This window comes from Balearica regulorum, chromosome 16 (genome assembly GCF_011004875.1).
Source record: "Balearica regulorum gibbericeps isolate bBalReg1 chromosome 16, bBalReg1.pri, whole genome shotgun sequence".
Taxonomy (NCBI): Eukaryota; Metazoa; Chordata; class Aves; order Gruiformes; family Gruidae; genus Balearica; species Balearica regulorum.
In genome coordinates, this window is record NC_046199.1 from 8515747 (window position 1) to 8539538 (window position 23792).

At 52.4% G+C, this 23792-nt stretch overlaps 2 protein-coding genes and 1 long non-coding RNA gene across 3 annotated transcripts; all 3 read right to left on the reverse strand.

The window, feature by feature from the left end:
- Positions 1-549: 549 nt before the first annotated feature.
- Positions 550-8098, reverse strand: LOC142604139 (uncharacterized). The gene is made up of 13 exons (XM_075768739.1): positions 8069-8098; positions 7199-7286; positions 6269-6392; positions 5766-5969; positions 5393-5672; positions 4808-4912; positions 4150-4296; positions 3398-3461; positions 2805-2865; positions 2518-2609; positions 2373-2415; positions 1576-1631; positions 550-1388 (listed from the first exon to the last, which is right to left on the reverse strand). The coding sequence occupies exons 3-12, from the start codon at positions 6375-6377 to the stop codon at positions 1600-1602; spliced, it is 1137 nt and encodes a 378-aa protein (XP_075624854.1). The 5' UTR covers positions 6378-6392; positions 7199-7286; positions 8069-8098; the 3' UTR covers positions 550-1388; positions 1576-1599.
- Positions 8099-10372: 2274 nt separating this feature from the next.
- Positions 10373-18648, reverse strand: LOC104635223 (BPI fold-containing family B member 4). Its single transcript, XM_075769034.1, has 17 exons — positions 18634-18648; positions 17811-17961; positions 17086-17217; positions 16653-16839; positions 15987-16091; positions 15691-15834; positions 14969-15029; positions 14332-14392; positions 13673-13764; positions 13116-13328; positions 12833-12886; positions 12163-12333; positions 11924-11991; positions 11736-11778; positions 11033-11096; positions 10525-10601; positions 10373-10396 (listed from the first exon to the last, which is right to left on the reverse strand). The coding sequence occupies exons 1-17, from the start codon at positions 18646-18648 to the stop codon at positions 10373-10375; spliced, it is 1662 nt and encodes a 553-aa protein (XP_075625149.1).
- Positions 18649-20334: 1686 nt separating this feature from the next.
- On the reverse strand, positions 20335-21431 carry LOC142604146 (uncharacterized). The gene is made up of 4 exons (XR_012838046.1): positions 21387-21431; positions 20869-20932; positions 20668-20744; positions 20335-20452 (listed from the first exon to the last, which is right to left on the reverse strand). It is a non-coding gene; the product is annotated as an uncharacterized LOC142604146 (long non-coding RNA).
- Between the last annotated feature and the right edge of the window lie 2361 nt (positions 21432-23792).

Sequence of the window (23792 nt, forward strand, 5' to 3'; positions counted from 1 at the left end):
GCTGTGGCACAGCCGACCCAGGGCACATTTCGATGCAGCGAGCAGCCAGAAAACTGCCACGGCTGGGAGCGAGCTCCTCCTACGCCCAGGATGCCCACTTACCCCCGGGGTCCCAGCCCCAGCCGGGGGGGGCTGCCCCAGCCGGGTGCCAGGGACGTGTTTATTCATGTCAAACAGCTCCCAGCTCACTGGCAACAAGTGGGGAGCTGGAACAGAGAATAAAAGAACCAGCAGCTCAGGGACAAGGGCAGAATAAATCTGCATAAATACAAATGAGGAGAATATTTATTTCTCACACTGACCACATTTCTGTAGCTACTTTATACTGCGAGAGAGGCATGGGTCCATCAGGGCTGGGCAGGGCTTAGACCCGGCTCCGGGGCTGCAGCTCATCATGGTTGCCCACCTTTCCAGCAGACTTATCTATTAAATATTCTTTGCATGTGAGTTACTCCTGTAGCTGATAGGAGAGATAAATAACAAAACCCTTGCAAATGCAAAAATCCTTCAACAGTTTGGAAAGAAACCAAATCACGTGCTGAATGCAGATGAAGAAAAATCCTTTTTATTGTAAGGAGTAACAGAAGGGATGTGAATCCGCCTCACCCACAATGCATCACATCCAAATCCACTTGGAGATTACAAGACAGGATAGCATTGACTCTGATCAGTTCAAAGCATAACTGTTTGGGAGCAAATCAGCTAAGTACATGTTTGGATCAGCTTGTAGGCCTTTTTTGCCTTCTTTTTAACTGTATGAAATCACTGGAAACAGCAAATTTTCCTTTTGAAATGGTCAACTAATCAAGAAGCAGAAAGAGAGCAAAGACAAAGCATTTACATCACAACCTTCTTTTGTGCCTTTTCTCTCTTCCCGTCACGGGAATTTGGTGCAGTTGGTGCAAACTCACAAAATTCCCATGGGGCGGCTGCATGGGGACCAAATCGCTGCCGCCAGCCGGGCTGTCTTGGTCCAGCACCAGGAAAGTCTCCCCTGGGCCGAGCAATTACCTGGCCCAAACCACAGCCACGGTCCAGGCAAAGCTCGGCTGTGCGTAGGCAAGGGTTGGAGGGTCACGGCAGGACCTTTGTCCGTGGTTGCCGCAACGAGTGGCTTATGGCCATGACAGCCAGGAGGGCACACGGGCACAACCTGAGGCTCCTGCCTCTGGCTCTGCTGCCAGCAGCCATCAGCATGGCTAGCTATCGGCACGGCTAACCCTGGGCTGGACAGAGACACCAAAGACTGATAAAGCTGAAATGTAATGCAGAAGAAATAGTGCTTGCTTGAGTTTCTCCATTTTCACATCTATTTTCTGTATATAGAGTAATCTTCCTCCCTTCCCTCCTCCTTGGGGCTGAGCGGTGGGAATTGCCCATGAGGGCACCTGGGGGGACACCAGAGATGAGGTTTTTGGCAGTGTGGGAGCTTGGAGTGGCAGCCCCGTGCTTCCCCATCACCTCCCGCTGCCAGGCGGCAGGGTCAGCCCTGGTGGGCTCGTCTCACCCAGCCCAGGCACCGGCACCAGCACTGGTGCTGGCACATCTGGTCCCCAGCCAGAAAATCGTCCTTACCCCACGGTGCTGCCATCCCCACAGCTACGGAATGCTCCCAGGATCGACGCCTGTGGCTGGGGAGAGGGACCCAGGTCAGTGTGCTCCGGCCCCCCCGAGCCCTGGTAGCCCCCACCTGTGGGGCTGGGCACCGTGGTACCCAAAGCGCCGGCGGCCAGAGAGCCCCCAGCTTTATGGGCAGAGATGATTTAGTGCCCTGAGGAATATGCCTCTGGGGAAGCTGGGATGGCTTCCAACTCTTCCCTCCCTCCTCTATATATTAACTTTGCATGCATATGAAGCTGAAAGCTCTTCCAATCACCTCTGCAAATATTAATTAATCCTCACAGCATCCTGAGGACCATTATTCACTCCTACTAAGTAAATATTATTAAATCCTTTTATGAGAGGTGAAGTGACTTTTCCAGGGCTGTACAGGGCATAAGTAGGAGCGCACAGACTTTGTCTTGTGACCGTACGCCCAGAGATGCCGAGTGCGGCAAAGCGGCTGCTGCTCAGGGTAAACCTGCCCGTGCCTGAGCCAGGGGATGTCTCCAAGGACCAGCAACCTTGATCACCCCACAGCACAGCTATGCTGCGTGGGGAGGAAGCGCTTTGTGGGACCACCCTGAGATGCATCCAGCACCCTGTGGCTTCAGCTGCACCCCATGGCCACGAAGACCCGCTCTTGGCCACTACCCTGTGCCAGGGCTTTCCCCCCCCCAGCCCCCGTGCAGTCCTGCTGCTGCGGCTGCTGCCCCTTTCTGGGTCACAGGCACCGGTGAGCATCCCCATCGCGGCATCGGGGCCAGACTTACTCTGAAGGAGCCAGTTGATGAAGGCACTTGGGAAAGGGGATTTCTGCAAAAAACGAGGAGGCGTTAAAGTGCGTTACTGAGGAGGCTGTGGCGGGTGGGAGGGCAGGCAGCACTGGGGGGGATCAGGGCTGGGGTACGGCCATACCTCCAAATCCAGCTCCACAAACTGCCCGGATGTCAGCGGCAAATTGGAGAGGGCAGAGTGGATTTTTCCCAGGAGCCCAAAAGGGATGACACCTAGGGAGAGGGAGAGGCTGTCAGGGCTGGGCAGAGCCGGCTGCCTGTCCAGGAGCCTGCCAGGGTGCTCTGCCTGCCTGGAGCATCTGGCAGAGCCTGGGAGAGCAAAGTCCCTGCCCAGCGACATCCCCGTGGCTAAACATGCAAAACTCAAGTGGCACTCTAAAAATTAACATAGAAAAGTTAACAACTTACGGTTGAGGAATTGTAGCTTAATATTGATGATGCTGACCCAAATATTCACTAACGGGCAAAGCTGCAACGGTAACAAGTGGCACAACCTTGGTGAGAATATTGTGGGTGTAGCGATGCGTTTCCTTAACATCATTTGAGTTTCACAGACTTTAAATCAAGATGAAATAATCAGCTCCTAGAGCATTTCCTCCATGGAAAAAGAGCAATATGAATTGTTCAGCCCTCTTCTCAAAATGGCACCGATTCTATTTAACAGGATAAAAGATTTTGTAACAAGCACCTTTTTTCTAAGTGAGACTGTCGCTTCTGCTTACCGCACCGTCCCCGTACCAGAAGGCGCTTCAGAAAGCAATTGGTTACAAATTATCCCGTAACATTGCATGATGGAATTTGAATTACTGCTAACAAATAAATCCTGACTGTAAGAAAGATCAAGGAAGCTTGCAGAATTCACTTCTGGGTTGTGAGTGTGTTCCTGTGCACGCACATATCTATATGTGTATGCATATGTAAATCTGCTACCTAATTATGGCAAAAGCACTAATTTCAGTTAAAGTGCAGCTCCTTACAGCAAAGGACTTTCAGGCACTCACCAGCGCAGGTATGAGAGATTGAAGAGAAGAGTTCAGCAACCTGCTCACCAGATTGGTGAGGAAGCTGGAAAGGAAAAAAGAGAGACAAAAATTACCAGGGAAGTTGTCAAAACCCGGGGCTGAGCATCAAGACAAAGCTGAACTCCTCTGCTGGTCTGCAACACTCTGAGCACTGAAGAGGAACACCCGTTGTCTTCTCTTATCTCTGGTGTTAACAAATGCTGCAAGCCCACAGCTCCCCCAGGCTTTAGCAGGAATTATAGATGCTCAGGACTTTATTATCTGCTTATCAAAATCTGATTGTTAATGTGTTAATTTGTGCCCAGATTTGAGACTGAAATTTTTCCCCACTGCAAACTTGCAAAGCGCTGACCCACAGCTAGTCCTGCCCATCATTTTAACTATATCCATGTTTGCAGGGTTCTTGGGCTCCTCATGGCTGGATAATGGAGCTGCCATCTACTCTGCATGCTGCCCCTGCGATTTTCGCTGAATTAACCTTCTCTGTGAAGTGCTGGGTGGTCTCAAGTCTGGAAATTAGAGTCCAGTTGGGCAGCTCGGAGGTGAGGGGGGGGAGAAACCTGCCTCCAGTGCAAAATGCAGCCCTACACCGGGGGCCATGGTTGAGCCCCAGGTCAGCCCAGGGGGGTCGAGCTCAGCTCCTGTGTGTGATGGATCTGTCCTTGGGGCTTCTATGAGCAGCTGCTCGGTGGTGACATGAGCCTGGTGGTGGTGAACACTCCCACACTCACCCTTTCCGCAGGTTGACATTGAAGCCACCGAGCAGGTTGTTGCAATCTTTAATCACTAACTTGAGGTCACCAGGGGTGTCTTGGGTCAGTGCGATGCGTGACGTGATGTTTGTTTCTACCGAGGATCCGCTCAGAAACTGAAAAATCCTAAAAAATAAGGAAGTGGCTTGGAGGATTATGGAGGAGACCAAAGCAGCCCAGAAGAGCGGTATCTGTGGCTGAATTGCAAGCTTGGGCTCAGCTGAGACAGTGTTTTAATCTCAGGACTTCCACCAGCCTCCTGGTCCTGTTAGCAGATCATTGAAGTCCCAGTGTGCAAACAGGCACAGAGAGGTTTCCAGGACAGCTCTGACTTCAGGCAGAGGAAGGACAAGTCAACGTGGAGCATGGAGCCTTCTTGGCACTTTGCTTCCAACACCTTGTCCACAGGAGGATCTCTGCCTCTGCTGGCCACCACAGACTGAGACTGTGTCTCTGGAGTGAGGACTGCTGGAAATGTCCCCAGGGAGAGGCAGCAGCACAGCACAGAGCTTTCCTCACCAGAGTCTTGCTCAGTGTTTGGGGATGTTTCTCCAGCACCTGGGAATGTCCCGTCCTCCCCAGCACCCTCAGGCCCCCACAGCCTCACTCCACTGTCTCGTCCACCAGCCCTGCTCACCCTGGCAAGCAGACTGCCAGCTTCGAGTACAGGTTCAGCACAAGCTCTCCTCCACGAAGGACCTTCCACAACACTCGGACATTCTCAAGGTTCAGCACACTCAACCTGGGGGGTTGACATCAAAGCAACCCACCTTGAGATGGCAGGATCATCATCATCATCAGACCCTACAGTCCCATCTCTTCCTGTTCATCATTTGACTGGTTACCTATGTGGATATTCCCAGTTAAACATGTAGGTGGGGAAGGGCCAGCCCCCGCTCCAAGAAGACCCAACTTCAAAGCAGGGTCAGGTTGCTCAGGGCTGTGTCCCAGTGAGTCTCAACCATCTCCAAGGGCAGAGATTCCCCCACCTCTCAGGGTGCCCATTGCAGTGTCACATCCCTCCCACGGGGAAGACTTTTCCTGTATCTGGTTGGAATTTCCCCTGTTGCACCTCCTCACATGAGCTGTGAGCCCAGGACTGGTGGTTTGTATAACAGGAAGGATCTGATCCCTTGGAGCACCTCTGTAGGGGAATGCTTCCTCTGGACGTTATTTGTTACCCTGCAGCAAGCTACACCTCTGTGCTTGTGCTCTGACTTACCAGGCGAAGCGTGTTGACTTGCAATGGACTCCATCACCCAGCAGTCCTCCTTCACCCAGAAGACCATCGAGACCAAGTAGACTTCCATTGCCTAAGAGACCTCCTTTTCCAAGCAGACCTGTGCCAAGCAGACCTTTCTCTCCAAGAAGGTTTTTATTGCCAAGGAGGCCATTGCTGAGGAGGCCATTGCTGAGGAGACCATTGCCAAGGAGACCATTGCCAAGGCCTTCTCCACCAAGGATGCCTGTACCGAGCAGACCACTGCTGCCAGGTTGTCCTCCTGCAACAGTCAGACCTCTATTACTGTTCTGGTTTTCATAGCCAATAAGCCCTTCTCTCCCAAGCACACCCATGCAAAGTAGACCTTCCTCACCTAGAAGTCCTGTACCAAGGACCCCAGATCTGCTAGACTCATTTCCTGCATTAAGGGGACCTCCACTTTCTTCTCCACTCAGACTTCCTCTGCCAAGGAGGCCAGTACCAAGTAGCCCACCTTCACCAAGAAGGCCTGTGCCAAGCAATCCACCTTTTTTGCTGATGAGACCTTCACTGCCGAGAAGACCGGTACCAAGCAGACCTGCACCAAGGAAGTCCCAGTTATTAATCAGACTTCCACTGTTGAAAGGTTTCATTGACAAGAAAGGTTGGTTCAGCTATGTTAGGTTGACCTGCTCATGAGGTCTCACAGGGACCCCTGAGCAACCTTGTGAAAAGTTGGGTTTCCCATGGAACTGACCCTGCCAGGAGGCAGGTTCCTGATGAAGAGAGGGATGCTGCATGAGCCCAACATGGCATGGCACACACCAGGACTGAGGTGGGCATGGCCACCTGCACCATGACGCTCCCCTGGGAAACATGGAAAACTTCTGAGCTCACCGTCTTTGGATTGTGCTGGGCTCAGACCAAGGACACCGCCCAGGTTGAGGAGGCCCTGGGAGGGGGGCAGGAGGCCCCCAAGGAGGATGAGACAGCAGAAAAGCAGCATCTCTGGTCTCAGCACCTGCGGAGAGACCCACATCAGCCTGACCACCAGCCCCGCTGTGCAGGAATTGGCAACCTGGGCACCAATTTGGCTCTCCATCCTTGACATGTGCTGCTCTGAGGCAGTGGGGCAGGTTCCCCCTAGACATGAAGTCCCCAGGCACCATCCCCCAGCCCCCGGGGACCAGCCTGAACCCACAGCACCCGTTTCCCACTCAGAAAGGTCAAACTGCTTCTGGTTATCAGGGAGCAACTGGAGCATGGTGACATGCTCCGCCAGAGTCATTGATGTCTCCATGCCCGGCTGGGCTACCACCCTGCAGAGTTGGGTGCCTGATGTCGCAGGGAAGCCTGGAAGAACAAAATGTCATTTTAAAGAGAGCAAGAGGGATGGAGAGGAGACAGGACGATATGGTACCGAGTGAGGCAGATGACTTCTGACCGCTCTGAAATGGCCCAGAAAGAAGAACACTTTAAGGGCCACAGCAGATAAAAAAACCAGTGTGTGTCAAAGTCGTGTCCTTCTCCCCATTATGAAGAACACCTTGTGTTATTAAAGGTCAAAGCTCGGCCAAAATCAGACTCACTTTTCCACGGGCAGGTTGTTTTTCTCATCTTGCTCCATTCAGGCTATGAAAAGAGCCTGGATTTGATCTGCCTCTGGTCAAAAGAAAGCACCTTCAAGGACCTCATGTTCCCACATGAGCTGGGGTTACAACCAACACTGTGGAGTGTTTGTTTATGCACAGAAAGGTGTTTGCAAAGAAATGAAAAGAGGCACATGCTGAAGCACTGCCATAGGTCTCAGTTTAAGGGAGCACCCACCTGCACAGCCCGTGTCCCGGGCTGGACATGCCGGCTTGTCTCTTCTGGGAAAAACAATGTATGAACTGTGGATTGCAGAGGTTTGGCACTGAGAAATAACATTATTTAGGTCAGACTGAACAACTTATCTGTTCCAGATACTTTAAAAAAACCCTCTATGACAGTTCTTGGCACAATTAAATTAGACTTTAATTCAGTAGTCTGTCTTTTACATTTTCCCTTTGATCAGCATGTAATGATGCACAGCTCCTCTAGCTGTGATTATTGAACAGGAGAGAAAGATAGAGGCTTGAGCAGCTTCCATTGAAAATCATGTCAAATAAAATCAGTGGGATTTGTTGGAGGGTCTCCATAAGACGTGCATAGCATTGTAAAAGGATGCCAAAATGGTTGTCAGGTCTTTTAGAAGAGCTCTTAGAGAGACTACGTGTCAAAGTAGACAACTATCTCTGCAGTTATTAACGATATCTATTGGGCTGGTACCTCCACGGCCACACGCACTTAACGAGCTGAACATCTTGTACATGCAAAAAGCGTGTATGGCTTTGCAGATAAACACTTATTTAATAGCAGCTGATAAGCTGAAAATTGTTCTGAATTCTGGTCACCAAGATCATGAAAAAAATCCTAGTCATTTCTGCTAGCTTAGTCATTATAACAAACTTAACAACAACAAAAATAAACGTGGAATTTGACAAGCAAGAGCTCTACTAGCTTTAAAAATTAATTTTCATAAATGATTAAATGCTGCTACAGAAATCAAAGGAAAACATCATTAAAATTCTTGCTTTTAAAGCTGAGTTACACTTTGCTGTAGGTTGTCTAATGGGAACAGGAGCTCCGTGGCCACGGTACCTTAATGTCACTTACCTGGAGCCCTTTGATGTTGCGGTGCAGCTGCCCACAGCCTCTCAGCAGCAGCTGGCAGCAACAGCAGCTCTTATATACCCGAACTGCAGGAACAAGGAAAGTCCAGGGAAAGATGAAGCAGGAATAGTTCCTCTTCACTGGCTGTCAAGTGTGAACCCTGCACCAGCCTGATCCCAAATGCTCACATAGCAGCGCTGGCCCGTGGCCAGCAGCACCCACCAAGCCTGGTGGCTCACCCCCTTCCCCTCGGGCTGGGTGCAGTGCCCACCAGCTCTCCTGCCTGGCCAGGGCACGCTGCCATCCTGCTCCTCGGGGCTTGTGCCCTCCTGTCCCCTCTGACTTTCAAGACAGCGCACGCCTGGGGCAGCTGCGCTGTGTCCGAGGGTCCAGCGAGGCATCCCCCCACAGCCCCTGGGTGCTGGGGCAGGGGCTCACGTCCCTGGGCACGGGATGCTCTGGATCAGGTCCCATCCAGCCAAGGGCCACGCAGCTCGGTGTGGCTGGCCGTGGCTGTGGCACAGGTGACTGTTGCTGCTCACAGCTACTCAGTGTATCTCTCACTTTGCTTTCCCAAAGTGGTCCTGAGCAGAGCAGGATGGTGCTGGCACCCAACAGACCCCAGCTGCAAATCCTCCCTGCACACCTGACCCTGCTGAGGTGCCCAAGGCCCCCTGCAAGCCCTAGACCCCGCCACGAGGGCCGTCACCAGCACCGTGCGTGCTGCAGGTGCCCGACGTGCCCGTGGCTGCGGTGCAGATGGAGCTGCACTTTGCAGGCAGCAGCGGGTACCGGCTCGCAGCCGCGGCAGCCGCGGTGTCCAGCCCAGGGCAGCCCTCACCGCCAAGGCAGAGAGGTGGAAATCTGTGACCCCTCATTCTGCCCCCTCTCCTCTCTGCATCTCTGAATTTCCATAGGACATGCTGACTCCAGAGCATCCCCTGTTACTATGAGACACCCTCTGAGCAGCTGGGGTGAAGGGGGATGTCACAGGGGGCTGGGGATGCTCCTAGGTCTCTGGCTGAGCAGAGGGTCCCAGGGACAGTTTGGGGCAGCTCCACTCCAGGGGATGCTCCATCATATTCAGCAGAGCATGAGAGTCTGAGGACAGTGAGAGGTGAGCAATTACCTCCCAATGAGTTAACTATGTACAGAAACAGCACAAGGCTGATTAAGTAAAAAAAAAAAAAAAAAAAAAAAAGGTTATCACAAACTAAAGAGTGTGTGGATTTATGGTATACTGACTGCACTGTGAAAACTACCTGTCATCCAGATGTACACGAGAGATGGCTTGTGCCTCTAAGAAAGATCTTGGTGGTTTAAAGGAGGCTTGAGACACAACAAAAACAAAACCCCACCCCTCCCCCCCCCAAAAAAAGGGGAAATAAATACAGAGGGGATGGGAAAAGAAGCATGAAAGATGAGAGAAAAACCTGAGTCTGAGTTTCCAGGTGGTTTTCAGGCTAGATCTGGACTGGACAGGGGCAGAACAGTCTCAAAGGCAGCAATATTACAGCCATCCCAGCTACTCCCTTTCACCCCAGGAGCAATAGATGACTTTAGAGCCTTAAATTAGCAAAGGCTTCGTTGCTTCGACAGGCAGCTGAACTGTGGAAAAGAGCCTGTGCATAAATAAACTGTGTGGTTCATGCAGAATTCACAGGTATCGATAGGTGAATTACCCCCGTGTCCCTGGACAAAGTCCCAATAAAGCCTGGGACAGGTGATGGAGTGAGAAGTCCTCAAGACAACCAAGAGACCCACAACCTTGGGTCCAGGCCCTGAAAAGAGGCCAACATGCCTGGGACTGACGCAGTGTTTGCCAGCAGACAGCTCTCTGCCCACCCTGAGCTGGGTGTCGGGTGGGCACAGCCAGGGCTGGGCAACGGGGCAGGGGGCTGCAGCCCTCCCTCCCACCATGGCCGGGGTCTCCAGCCCAGCAGGGTCTGTCCTGAGCCCCTGGGGTTCATGAGATCCAGTCAGTCTCACAGACTCAAGCACTCCCTGCAGCTGCAGAGAGGGCTGGACTTTACTAAACCCAAGCGTGAGAACACAAAATACACCTGCATCCTTCCAAGCATCCACAAAAGAGTCCAAAACACAACATTTGGAGGCAAAAAACACCTCTGTTCCTTCTGTTCCAAGCCATGTAGGCAGGATGTAACATTTGCATGGAAAAGACCAAGCTTTGCTGTGTTAGGTATGAAGAGAAATGCAGTGGGCATCCTTCAGGCAGGCTGGGCTCCCATCTTTCTGGGGGTGGACGGGGAAAATCCGGGAGGTCCCTTCCCTGCCCGTGTCCCTGGCTCACACCAACAGCACGAGGAGATCCTGGTGAAGCAAAGGGGTTACCTTCCCTCTCTGAACATTCTCTGCACAAGCGACGGGCACTGCCTTTGCTCCAGAGCAGAGCTGAGGTGCCAGCGGGGGGAACCTCAGGGCACAGCCAGAGCACTTACTTCGATAACATCAACATCTGCATTGGTGAAGTCGATGTTCAGCAACCTGGGGAGGGGAACCCCCACTCCTAGCACACCTGTGGGTCACAAGCCAGCCCAGCTCAGTATCGTGGGGTCACAGCTGAGCTTCTGCCTGGGGCTCGGTCCCCAGCTTCATCCACCCTGTGTGCAAACCCCTCCCTCCACCAGCGCAGGACTCTCCGGAGAGGCTTTGTGTCATGGGATTTAGCACTTTGGCAAAACATGGTTATTTGCTCCCACCAGCAAAGCGGCAGGCGGGGGGCAGCTCCGCAGAGGAGGCTGTGGGACCCCTGTTTTGTGACGTACAGGTTCGCCTCCTGGTGAACTGCCAGCTGAAATGACCCCCTTCCCCCCTGCCCCCCACTGCAGGTTGGTGCCACCGGTTCCTATTCTATACAGCAAGGTAAACTACACCTGCATAAATTCAGTGTGTAGGATATGGTCTAGCACAAACAAATATGTGGACAAGGCATAAGAGTTTCCTTACTGTTCAGTGCAGGCAGGAAGGCAACATCAAAAATCTGGCCAACGAGCATCTCCAGGAGTGAGACCTGCAACAGGGAGAGGGGTCGCTTAGTGCCACCGCTGGTCCTAGTCCCGTGGTCAGCCTGGCCTCACCCTGTCCTTTGTGGGGATGCTCCGCTCACACCAGCTAAACCCAACCTGAACCCTCCAGCTCCACACACATCTAATGCAAACTCCCAATTTCACAGAAATTGGACTTTAAACATTCTATGGTCAATTTTTAGTCCCAAAATGATGCCATTCCACAGGCCCTTTCCCACTGGCATTAAAGCTGCCTGCAGTAACCACCTCTGGAAACCAGAAGTGGTTATCTGCAGGTATCCTGCCACAGGACAGCCCAGGATTCCTCCAAACTTTTGCTGTCGTCCCCTATGAGACACGGGCACGAGCATCCCCAGGCGCGTGCCAAGGGGATGTCGTGGGCATGTGCAGGGTTCGCCAAGGACCCAAAACCTCTCCCTCTCAGTGAGGATTTTTTCTAAAATCTGCTCATGGATCATCCATGAAAAAAAAAATCCATCTCCAGAGATGAAAAAAGGTGCTATTACAAACACGACACAACCGTTACACTGTAATTGACCCTTATTTCTTGTGAGCCAATATCTATCAGCACTTTGCTTTCTGCAATGGATTTTGTGTGTTGCTGAGGCTGCTCGTGTTCTTACATCAAAACCACCAACGGATGAAGACACCAAGAAGAGATTAGCCCTGCAGGAGGAAGCAGAGGTGAGTAAAATCCAAGCAGTTCCTCAGATGACCCAGTCCTGTCATTGCCCTCATCATTGCACAGCCCAGGAAGTCCCACGTCCATGGCCACCCCTGGCCACCCCCCAGATGAAGACCAGTGTCCTACTTCTCCAGGCTGACGCTGATCTTCAGTTTGTTGTCCTCGACTGAAAACTGGGCCAGCAAGGAGGCATCCTGCAGTCAGACAGAGAGGTCAGGGCAGGAGTTGCTCCTCCAGCCCTTGCCCAGCCTGCAGCCCAGCCATGTCACATCGGGTGCTGGTCCCATCTACCAGCACCCTTACACCTGCCATGCAGGAAGAAACTGCAGAAGGAATTTCTGCATGGATTGTTCCTTCGTACATACGATATTCAGAAAGCAGAGAGACTTCTGGACATCATCTGGGTGGATCACCATCACCTCTGTTGTAGCCATGAGCTGGATCACACCTTTATTTTTCTTTAAGGTCACCACTGGTGCTTCAGGGACTGCAATTTTCAGCAGCAATTCATGTGACTCGGGGTATGCCTTGAAAATCTGTCAACATCCAAAAATGGAAAGTTTCTGCAGGCAAGTGGTGCTGTAACCTGGAATCACAGAGCAGGCTGCCTACTCTGGCAGCGTTTGCACAGTGCTGCTCTCAGGGGGCAGATCTGATCCTGAATTGCTCCAGTCCAACAAGTCTGTATCTCAGTTGGCTGAAGTGATGTCAAGCTAGCTATGAGCTCAGCCCCATGGATACCCTGAACCCCACTGAGAACATCTCATGCCAGTTGGAGGACCACAGACAGCCCTGCATCCAGGCAGACGGGACAGCTGCAAGGCTGTGACCCAAGAGAGCTGCAGAAGATGGGGTGACGAACCGGGCTCTGGCCTGCCACGGTTTCCAGTTTTGGACCTAAGCCAGAGCTCGTTCAAGTCCATGGGACATCTGGGATGGTGCCTCTGAGGAGGAAGGGACAAGGAGACCTCCCCTGCCCCAGACGCTGCTTCTCTGACTGGGTTACTTGCGGTGCGAGGGGGAACCAGGACTCACTGCAGGAACCAGGGCTCCAAGGGTCGATGTCGTTAGTGGCGGGAGCTCAGGAAACTGTGACAAAGAGAGAAATGCTGCCCATGTGTGTGGCAGTTTTTGGCAGAATCTGCTTTCACCAGCAACACACCTGAGGCTTTTACCACATGGTCTCTGGCTCGCATTTTTTGCCTAAGATAGCAGAGACCCTGATAAATGGTAAAGAGGTGCTGAGGCATTGCGCAGTTTGTGTTGCTGACAGCCCCGAGCCCTTCCGAACCCGAGCGAGGTGGTGCTCCCCGCTCACCATGCCGGTGGAGATGTCCAGGTCCAGGGCACCCTCCTTCTGCAGGACAGACAGCACCGAGCTGAGGAAGTTCACAGAGAGGCCCAGCTGGGAGGAGCTGGTGTCTGCCATGGGTGGCAGGGGTGGCATGGGGACGCGTGGAGGTGTGGAGACAGCTTCTGACTTTCCCAGAGGATAGTCCACCAGGCCTCCTGCCACTCGCCCGACGACAGTCTGGAGTTACAGGGAAAAGAAGCACAGGTGAAAATGTTTGCAATGTTTGCCTTTACGGTTAACTTCATGTTCCTGCAGTGTGAAATCACTTCATGCACAACCACGCCAGGTCAGGCTCCGTGACACTTCCTTCTCCTGAAGTTCATGAAAAGCAAACCCTGCTGCGCTCTCCCATGACGGTGGCAGCAGCAAGAGCAGGGAACCGAGCCGGGACGTCCTTGAGCTTTTCACAGAGACTTTGGAGCCTGCTGTTTAGGTGTACGTGGCCCAAGGAGACCTTCCCAAATTCAAGTGAAATATCCCAACCCTTGTACATAGATGGAAGTAGAAGATGCAAAACTTACGTTCAAGTCTACCTCGAGGAACTGGCCAGTTACCAGGGGAAGGCTGGACACAGTGTACTGGATACTGCCCAGCAAACCCAGGGGCACCAGTGCTGGGGGGAGAGAAATGGAGTCAGCGATTCCCTGATGGTCTCGGCTGCAAATACTACCTCCCATGCCCAGCAGCTATTCTTCCAGAACAGCCCTGGCTTGCAGGTGGACTCAGGGCAGCCACTTGACCCCAGCTCTGAGTGCTCTGTGCTGAGCAGTAATGCCACAGGAGATGTCATTTCCCTAATGAGCAGTGCATGCCACTGCTACAAATGGAGGGGACAGCTCACAGCCCCTGTTGATGTCACCTTTATGCACCCAGGGATCCTTCTGTCCATGATTAGAGACATGGAAAGGGGAGATGTGGGGTGGGGGGCACATCTTGCAGCGTGCTGGGACACTGCTCCCTGGCTGCTGCCCGGGGGTGACAGGGTCTGGGCAGGGAGCTGCCAGGTGTCCCCACTCCTGGCATGGGGCAGACCTGAGGTCCACAGGGTGAAGCAGGGGGGTTGGTCTTCCCACTTGGGGTGGAGCAGTGGAGGGGAAAGTGTCACAGTCCTCACACAGCCGGAGAGGAGGTGACACCAGGAGCAAGGCAGGGCAAGGCATGGGACCCACCAAGTACTTACAGTTCACAAGACCCAGCTTGTCATTGACGAGTCCCAGCGCGATGTCAACCACTGGGCAGAGCTGTAAGAGTTGGGGAGGGATGGTGAGTAACCTGCGTTCAGAGCCAGACAAGGACATGCAGCCCAGCTCGGCTCTGCCGCACTTTCCCTGGGAATGGGAGCACCGGGTGCGTGGGATGGCAGTCCCATGGTGACTCCATAGTGCTGCTGAGGCTGCACCAGCTCCGAAGCTGGCCCTGGGCACCTTGCCCTTTCTCAGAGAAGCAGGGCTAGGACTGGGTCCCAGGACCCTGAGTGGAATGGCTGGAGAGACCCTGGGGCTTTCAGGAGGGAGAAGAGATTCAATTAGCCCATAACGTGGTCCAGGGCATCGTTAGAAACTCCCAGGCACTTGGGCAGACCTGCTCCGGTCTTGCTGACCTTGCCTTTGGAAGGAGGGAGGAGCTTCTCCCAAGCAGATGGAGACATGGCACGTGCCTCCCACTAATCCCAAACCACTGGGTGGGCAGGTGGACACAGCAGCCCTGGGACAGTGACCACGGTCCCACTCTGGGACATGAGTGATGCTGCGGGGATCTGCACCGCAGCTTTTCTGACTCATTGCTCCTTTCTGAGGTGGAGGTCTTTTCTGACTTACCAGATTAGGAAGAAGTCTGTTCAGGACACTTGCCAATAAATTATCCACAATTGGGAGCAGGCTGTGGAAAAATAAAGGAGCACCATGAAAAAAACCTGCTGGAAAGTAAATGAGTCTTGTTAAACAATTCCCTGTGAATAGTGCAGAGCACAGACCTCCTGGAGCAAGGCAATTGCAGCAGCAAAGTGCATCACGTATGCTTGGATTTTGCATGAGATAAGTGTAATTTGCATCACAAAATAGCCAGTGGGAAATTTATTGCTGCCTTTTATCTACTAGTGTATAGTCTCCTCAAATGAGCAGAAACTACCTCAGCCCAAGTGGTTTCTATGAGTTACATACCAAGTGCTTACGGCTCAGAAGACCCCATGCAATGTCTGTTAAAATGACCCGTGAATGCGGCACATGGGACATGAATGTCCCCCTGGGACCGCTGTGGGGTCATGCAGCCCTCTGGGACAAAATGTCCATTTGCTGTGGCTGCGCGAGGGGCACACAGGGACCACCCCCCCTCTGCTTTGCTCAGCCCCATGATGTGGCAGGTGAGTGACTGTCACCTGCAGGGACAGCAGCTGCCAGTGTCACAGTCACCCGTGGGCCTGAGACGTGCAAAGGGGAAATGCCCTTGTGCGTTTGCCGTTCTGCAGGCGTGGGCTGGGGGCCAGCAAAGCCCAGTGGTGAGGTGGCTCATGCTGGCAGAGGAGGACACCTCCATCACTCACCCTCTCAGGAGCCTGACTTTAATGCCACCAAGGAGGGTATTGCATCTTTCTGTCACCAGCTTGGGGTAGCCCGTGTCGTCCATGGTGAGTCTGACCCTCGATGTGATGTTCACTTCCACTGCGATGTCGAGCAAACCCAGGAGGCTGTGCAAGGGGAAGAGAGCGACCTTCAGTGGAGCAGCCACTTCCCGGCACACAGGAGCCGGCTCTGTCCCCTGGAGACACCCCTCATTGGGGGTCCTTCCGCCAGACCCGGGGGCACGGCTGGCACTGCCACCAGCGCCAGCCTGACCTACCACTTGGCATTGAGGGCCACCCGTGTGTAGAGGTTGAGGTGGATGCCGACGCCAGGCAGGAGCTGCAGGGACACCCTGGGGAGAGTCAGCTCCACGATCCTCAGCCTGCAGGGACAGCGAGGGGGACACCACAAGTGATGGCTCTGAGCCCAGCACCCTGCCACCCGGGCTCTGCCACTCACATAAAGCCACTGCTCAAGGAGAGGGTGAGACAGAGGCCATTTAGATTGGAAATGGCAAAAGACGCCAAGTTTTTTCAGTTATTTTCCAGTTTTATCAGAAGCTTTGTTCTGGTCGCCTTATTATTGATTGTACATGTGCTTCTGCGTGCTGGGTTTCAAATAAGAGTTAAAACGGGACGGTTGCAAACAAGTGAGCATTGGCCTGGCAACCGTGGCACAGGCTGCCCGGGGCCAATGCATGGTTTGGTGCACCCTCTACGGGCAAGCACCTTTCAACTACTATTTTCTTTAACTTTCCTCATGTAGCTCAAGAGGCTCTTTTGCAGCCAGTGATGCAAACCTGGCGGGACTTCCAGGCAGCATTTATCCCAAAGCATCATTTCCAAACCAGATCTGAGCACCTACCAAGGCATCACCATTGCTCCCCCCCAAAGAGCACTGAGGTTGTCCCCCCTGCAAGGACCCTGGCCGGTGCTGTCCTTACCCAGTGAGCCCCTGGATGGTGCTGAGCAAGCCACCTTCCCCAAGGACGCCGAGCAGGCCGCTGCCTCCCAGCAGCTCTCCATCGCCCAGAAGCCCTCCTCTGCCTAGAAGGCCACCAGGACCACTGAGGATCCCTGTCGTGCCAAGGAGACCTCCATCACCAAGCAGACCTCCTTGTCCCAGCGCTCCTCCAGCAACCCCCATGGGGATGCCATCCCAGGGAATATCACCACCAGCTGCTGGCCAGCCTCTGGGAGGGTTTCTGGGCTTCTCCCTGTAAGTGCCTCCACCACCTCCTCCACCCAGCAAGCCACCACCAGCATCACCCCCTCCACCAAGCAGACCACCAGTCAGCCCCCCTAGCAGCCCTCCACCATTGCCGCCCAGCAAACCACCAGTAATACCACCAAGCAGACCACCACCGCCGCTGCCACCACCAAGGAGACCTCCTCCGAGGCCACCCAACAGGTCTCCACTTCCATCTGTGCTGGGACGTCCACTCCCAAGTGGCACCTCTCCGAGGACACCTTGGAGGGCATTGCCTTGCCTGAGCGAGCCTGTAAGAGCTGGAAACATTGCCCACCATCAGCCTGCAAGGCAGACCTGCCTCCCTGGTCTCCGCTGCAGCCTTTGAGCAGGTGCCAGCCCCCTGCCCACACCATTACTTCTTGTGCTCCTCAAGTATGGGTTGTCGAGAGGTTTGTGCTCTCCATTACCATCACTGCCTATTCCGGTCCCTAACTATCTGCTGTCAATTTTTCCCATATATAATGTAACAGAAAAAGCAGTTGGGCACTGATAAATCCTAAGTGTGAGATAACTGAGGTGCCGTGTGGTTTGCACCTCCTGAGCGGTGCAGGCTCCTGGCAGGAGCAATCCCCAATGCGAGCAATGTCTCTCGCCTTTTAGGAGCCTGGCCAGCTGAAATTTTAACACAAAAAAAAAAAAAAAAAAAAAAAAAAAAAAAAAAAAATTACTCCAGGTTCATTTTGGAGGGGGAGGTTTGCACTCAAGCTTCATGCTCTTCCCTTCCATATGCAATTTCCCTCCCTTCCCCATCTGATCAGGCAGTGTGGTACCACAGCATCAACCAACCCCTGAGGACCAACATCGGTTCCTGTTTCCCAGAGTCCCACTACGAGGAGGCAGAGTAACTCACCATCAGTTAAAACACCTTTATTGAGCCTGAGGACGGCATCTTTTGGCTGGCTTAGCGATGGGGTCAGCAGGGCATACAAGAGGGCGATGCCCAGGATCGGTGGCATGGTGTCTTCTGCTCGGCTGGCAGCAGCTGTGGGTGCTGGCAGGACCTGGGGAAGGACAATGGGAAAAAGAGTGGGAATAGGCTGGATGAGCCCCTGGAGATAAAGGGGAGTCAGATATTTTAAGTTCAGTGAAAATTTTTCCGTGAATAGAACACATGAGCTTTAGGAGGACCAAAACTCTTCACAAGTTAGAGCCACACTCGGCAAACAGACCTGGACCCACACAAGTGGGGGAAGAGGGGGTCATCCGTACGCACAGCTGCAGGGGACATTTCAATCCAGCTTCTGCACAACCCCAGCACCTGTTTGCTTATTCTTATTTATGGGCACCCTGGGTAATGTGCTCCTTTCCATCCCTGGTTGCCGTGACATAATTCAAAACTTACAGTGTGGTATCGTTACTCATAACCTGTAGACTACACTGAGCTCCCCTCGCTAATAACCAACCTGTAAATGGGTATACAAATTATTGCTGCAATTATACAAGCAACTCACATTTGGAATAAAGCCTATTAGTTTTAAAATAACGTGTTTAAGCCTTATAACAATAAAAATAATAATAACAACCTTAAGAGGATATTGCAACACAAAAAATCCCTAACTTTTGTGTCACATAAATGGTTTTTTTCTTCAGAGAATCGTTTTCATTTTACTATAGCAACCGTATTTTCTGATTTTTTTCAGGCTAGTCACTAAATATAAACTAGAATTACTTACTTGCATTTCTATCATTATTGGTATTTTTCCCATGGTTTTTTTCTTGCTCACCAGGATATATTTTAAGGACTGTAAGTGAAATGGTGGCTCTGTCCTCCCAAGCTTACAACACCCTGTACCACTATTTTGACCATATTTACCTGGTCTTATCCCGAATTTCAAAGTCTGGCTTTGGTCTTCAGCGGTCAGCTCTTTGTCAAGAGGAGACCTTACAGCTGTCCATAGGCAACTCAGCTTTAACGTGGAGGAACAGTGGGTCCTTATATAGCAAAGTTGATGCGGAAAAAAGTGGAAAGATGCCTAAATTGTAAAAGCTATGCTAGTGGATTGAGTGCATAAAGCAGCATTTGTGGTTTTAATATATTCCAAGATAAATAAAGATTTGTAAAATAGGGAAGAGCATGGAGCAACAGGTTATTGGATGCCCAGTTATCAGCCAGTGCTGTTACCCAAGAGCCCAGAGCTAAAGCAAAGGAGAAGGAGCCCAAGACTCTGTGGGCTGCAGCACATGAAGCTGCCATTGACCCGAAAGAGCCATGCTGGAAAATCAGCATATTCCAGACAAATCCCCACTAACACTTGCACTCAGGCCGTCACACACAAACTACCATATTGGAGTAATTTTTCAAGTTTCCAGTGAGCACATAGGGAGGCTCCAGGAAAGTGCTGGGAGATTTTTATCTCCTTTAACGCTTGACCTGAGAAGTGGTTCCTGAGGATCATCCCACCCGTTCCCACAGCCACCAGCTGCTTCCTGGCAGACGGTATTTCCACAGCCTAGGAAAAGCCCCGTGCGGTGGGACACGCTGCTCCATATCAGCTCTAGACCATAAGGACGCTTTTGTCCTGGTATCCTCAACTCTTAATACCTTTGTGAGATAAAACATGTTGCTAACAACCTGGTGCATCTTACACAATAAAGGGATAATATGCTCCTAAACAAAGCAGTACAGAGGTGTAAGCTCAGGTTATCGGTGCCTGGCTCCGTACAGAGCCTTGCACAACAAGCACCACTGGGCTCCATGTTGGACATGCTGCAAATGAGCCCCTGGCAAGGAGCTGCTCTCCCTGCAATGGCTGCAAAAAGGGCTCCAAATACATTGGAAATGTCAGCAAGCACTTTGCTAAATTCACGCCGTCATTGCGTTGCGAGCATCTCCTCTGCTCCCCGTCAGTGTGGCACACCCAGCCAGGCAGGGGATGGGCTGCAGCAGGGCATCCACGTGCACCAAACCCCAGCTCCCATGTGAGCTGCTGTTTCACACCTTGTGCCACAGGCTGAGCTTCAAAAACGCTTTCTGTAAGGTACCAGTTTGTTTGCCATAGGTACAGCCTCCTCTTCGAGCTGCACTGCCTGTCCGTGAGCCATATGGCATAGGGGCAGGGCAGAGAAGTGGATGCTGGCAGCCAGAAACCCATACCAAAAAAATATTCAGAGAGAGAAATACTGAGGCAGTTGAAGATTTTATTGAAAGAGCAATATGAGAGCAACATTTATGTCTATGAAAGAGCTCTGCTTCCTGACTACAGGTGTTAAAAGTGGCCACAAAACCCCTCCCCTAACATCTACCAGCCGAGCAGCTTTCCCTACCCCCATGCCAGGCTGTGCCAGGACGGGCAGACCAGAGACAGTTGCCTGTCCCCCTCGGGCCATGGTGATAACACAGGACATTGCTCAAGGGAAAATGAAGACGGAGACAGCAGAGATGAGCAGGGCACTGGGGCTCTCGGCGTGTTGCCTGCCTCAGATGATGTCCGAGGTCAAGGATCCTTCCGAGCAGGATCCTTTTAGATCGGTCTGGTCAGGAGAGTCATCTGCCTGGAAGAAGCAGCACAAAAGCTGTTCAGTTTTCTCATTCAGACTTTCACCACCTTTTCCCTATATCCCAGGTGAGGTTTTCCTGTGGGTCCGTGCAGGTAGAGGGGCCTCCTAGAAACTGGGAGCAGCCTGTGGGAGACGGGCTGGCTGGGGTGGTGTGGGATTCATCCCCCAGCTCCCTAGGAAAGCAACGCTGTGGGAAATGTGATCCTTACATCGGTGATGTCAACCTTGGCGTTCCTGAGGCTGGTGTTGAGAATGTTGGGCAGAGGGACCGACACGCTCAAGGCATCTGCAAAAGCAAGTGAAAGCATCTCATCATGGATGGAAACCCCAAACACAGGCAGCAAAGGAAGGGGGAGAGCCCCACGTCTGGCTGAGTTTGAGAGAAGGAGGGACCCAGACCCCAGCCGTACCATTAATGGCAGGTACGTATGCAGCCGCAAGGACTTGTTTGAGCCATTCTGCAAGTGGGGAGACCTGCAGGGGAAGAAGACGTATATCAGTATCAGAAGAAGACAGCAATGGTTATTGGGATGAAACCAGCAATGTCAGGCTTCTCAATTCAGTTCTGCCACTGCAGGATGCTCAGAGCTATGAAATAGAAAGGCTGGGAAGCTTCCTTCAGTGAAATGTTTCCAGAACTGAGGGTGGGAGGATACACAGAGACAGGCTCTTTGGGTAATTTCTTCTTGATTATTCCTCCTCCCTTCCCAGCACCCCCAGTGTGCTGCCCACAAGTGAACATATACATCCAAGTGTCACTGCTGTAGAGCACAGGGGATGGACAGGGCAGACAACAATTGGTGTCTGCCAAGAGAAGAAGAAAAATGAAGACTGAAGAACTGGCATTTTGGTTCTCCTTCCCTACACAAAGCCTCTGGCCATCACATCGCTCACTGCAGCACCTTGATCCAAAGCAGCATGCACTTACACTAAGAGGGCTGAGTCTCAGAGGTGCCCGTGTCAGTTTGACGCTACAAAAGATAAAAAACAAGGCAGAGTCAGTGTGCATCGGGTGCAGTCCTCCTCCAGCTTTCCAAATGCTGCTCAGACCCTTTCTTGGTCCAGGATTTCTCTCATCCACATGAAGATACAAGGAAATTGAAAATAGGGCAACTTTTTAAAAACTCTCTTATCACTTCATGGATACATTTGGCCTGAAGTTGGGACTGGGAGGAGGCAGGAAAGCTCCAGCAGCTCTTTACATCTCTACCACATCTACAGGACATTCCCCCATCGCTGCCAGCAGCCCCATCTTGTCGGGCTCCTGGGAGCATCTCCAGCCAGAGCCCCCTCCGACCGCAAAGCTCGGCTCTACCTGTCAAGATCCAGGGTGGTTCGCAGTTTGCCATCCGACACTGATGGGATGACATTCAGAATGATGTCCTGAAATTGGAACAACAGAAGAAATGAAGTTATTTCCCTGCATAGCTCCCAAGACTGAGTATTTGTAAATAACCCATTCCAAGAAAAAAACCTGTGTGTGCCTAGAAATCACATTTTTTTTAACAGATTACATCATCTGTCTCTCTCCCCAGGGCTCACCCTTCCCGTCTTGGTTACAAGCATTTTAAAAGGACTGGGCACCACCATTTTGAAGACATAGTAAATTCAAAAGTACAAGTACTACACAGCTAAGGAGAGGACAAGCTGAGAGGACGCCATAGAACACCCAGACTCACCCCTCGCCCTGGTTCAGAGGTCTCATCCCCCGGGAGCCCACTCACCGTGTCGAGGGAGAAGAGGGGCTTCTGGGACAACTGCAGGAGGGGACTGAAGACATCAATAGAGGCTTTGAGGGTGGCAGTGGCTCTTCTGCCCCTCACGGCCACCACCGGCTCGTTGGCCACCCGCACGTGCAGCTCCAGTGGCAGAGAGCCGGGGAGGATCTTGGCAAGCTGCATGGGGCAGGGGGAGGTCAGGGCAAGAGGGTCTTTGCATGGTCGGGGTGGGTGGTGGGGTTGGAGAACAATGGACACAGAAGAGGTGGCTGACCTGGGGGATGACTGGGAGAAGGGCAGATGTGGACAGCGAGATGCTATTGGGCACCTGTGGGAACAGCACCAGCGGTGTCAGCAGCCGGGAGGGTTGTGCAAAGCCCACGCTGTGCTCAGTTGGACCCCACAAAATGCACGCACGTGGTGGTGAGCACCCTTGGGTCACCCAAGAGTGACCAGGACTCCACCCAGAGAGGGGTGTCATGACCCACCATGAAGTCAGTGATGTTGAGGTTAAAGGCTTCCTGCCCCTGGACCGGCTCCAGCAGGACGTCGAGGGCACGCTGGGAGAGGCTGAGCTGTGGCGGGTGGCCGGTGGCCAGCAGCAGGGTGGCAGTGAATGGCCGTCCCTGCGTGGAGGCCACCACACTCCCCTCCATGTCCTCAAAGGGGAGCTGCAGGGGACAGAGTACGGGAGGGACATTGGCAGGGCTTGGTGTGGTCACACTGGGCATCGTGCCTGCCCACAGACCTCGCGGAGAGGCTCACACAGGGATAATCAACACTTTAACAAACACACGGCTGCTTCAGGCTGTTCTAGCACCGGTGATGGCTGCATCTGCTACAGCTTTCCCTTTAACACTGTCACATCTCCCCATCAGAAAGACACATTGCCAGTATTTTTGGCCTGATTATGGTCCCTATCAATTACATACCAAACTGTTACAAACCACATACAAATGGAACCTGCTTGTGAACAGTGACCACTGCTCCTGTATGAAATTAAGCTAGTCTGATTAACAACTATGCAGGTGCTATAATTATACTTAAGTAAGCAACGTCAAGCCACTCTGTCTTATGCTACCCCCAAGGATTAGCAAGTAAAAAATAAGGTAGAGACCCAGTGGTGGCATTAGCATGGATGTGGTTGGACCACACTTGTCACTACCTTCCAGCAAATGCTTTCCTGAAGACAGCTGAAGTAAGAGGAGCCTTTGACAAATAACCACCATATTCAGATGGATTACCCAAACCCACTCAAGTAAAAAGGTTTTGGGCCAGGGGGAGCGGTGACACTTACGTTTAGGTCCAGCTTGATAGCGTTGCCACTGATGATGGAAAAGGGGGGCAGATCTCCCAGACCCCCGAGCGGGAGGGTGGCTGTGGGACACAGGGAGGAAAGCTTTGAAGCTGCAATGAGAGTGGGGTGCTCCCAAATCTTATAGTCCAAGAGATATCGGAACCAATGGCAGCTCCTGCTCACAGCGTTCCCAGCTGGACAAGCTGCTAGAAAGCACTAGTTTGCAGCAAAAAACATTGTTTATAAAAGCAACAGTTCCTGAAGTGGCTTTCTGTGGCAAAAATTGTCTGATGCTGCTCTGGGACAAGGGAAATTGAAT

Excerpts from the sequence above, each read along its gene's own strand:
- LOC142604139 (XM_075768739.1), bottom strand. The coding sequence starts at position 6,377 with ATGCTGCTTTTCTGCTGTCTCATCCTCCTTGGGGGCCTCCTGCCCCCC. Across the intron at positions 5,673-5,765 it reads CCTTGGTACAGGACTTCTAG|GAGGACAACCTGGCAGCAGT; the intron begins GTGAGGAAGGTC and ends TGACTGTTGCAG. Across the intron at positions 4,913-5,392 it reads AAGTCAACACGCTTCGCCTG|GTTGAGTGTGCTGAACCTTG; the intron begins GTAAGTCAGAGC and ends TCAACCCCCCAG.
- LOC104635223 (XM_075769034.1), bottom strand. Across the intron at positions 14,393-14,968 it reads ACAGACTTCTTCCTAATCTG|CTCTGCCCAGTGGTTGACAT; the intron begins GTAAGTCAGAAA and ends CAACTCTTACAG. Across the intron at positions 10,602-11,032 it reads CTTCCTGCCTGCACTGAACA|GTGTGCTAGGAGTGGGGGTT; the intron begins GTAAGGAAACTC and ends TGTGACCCACAG.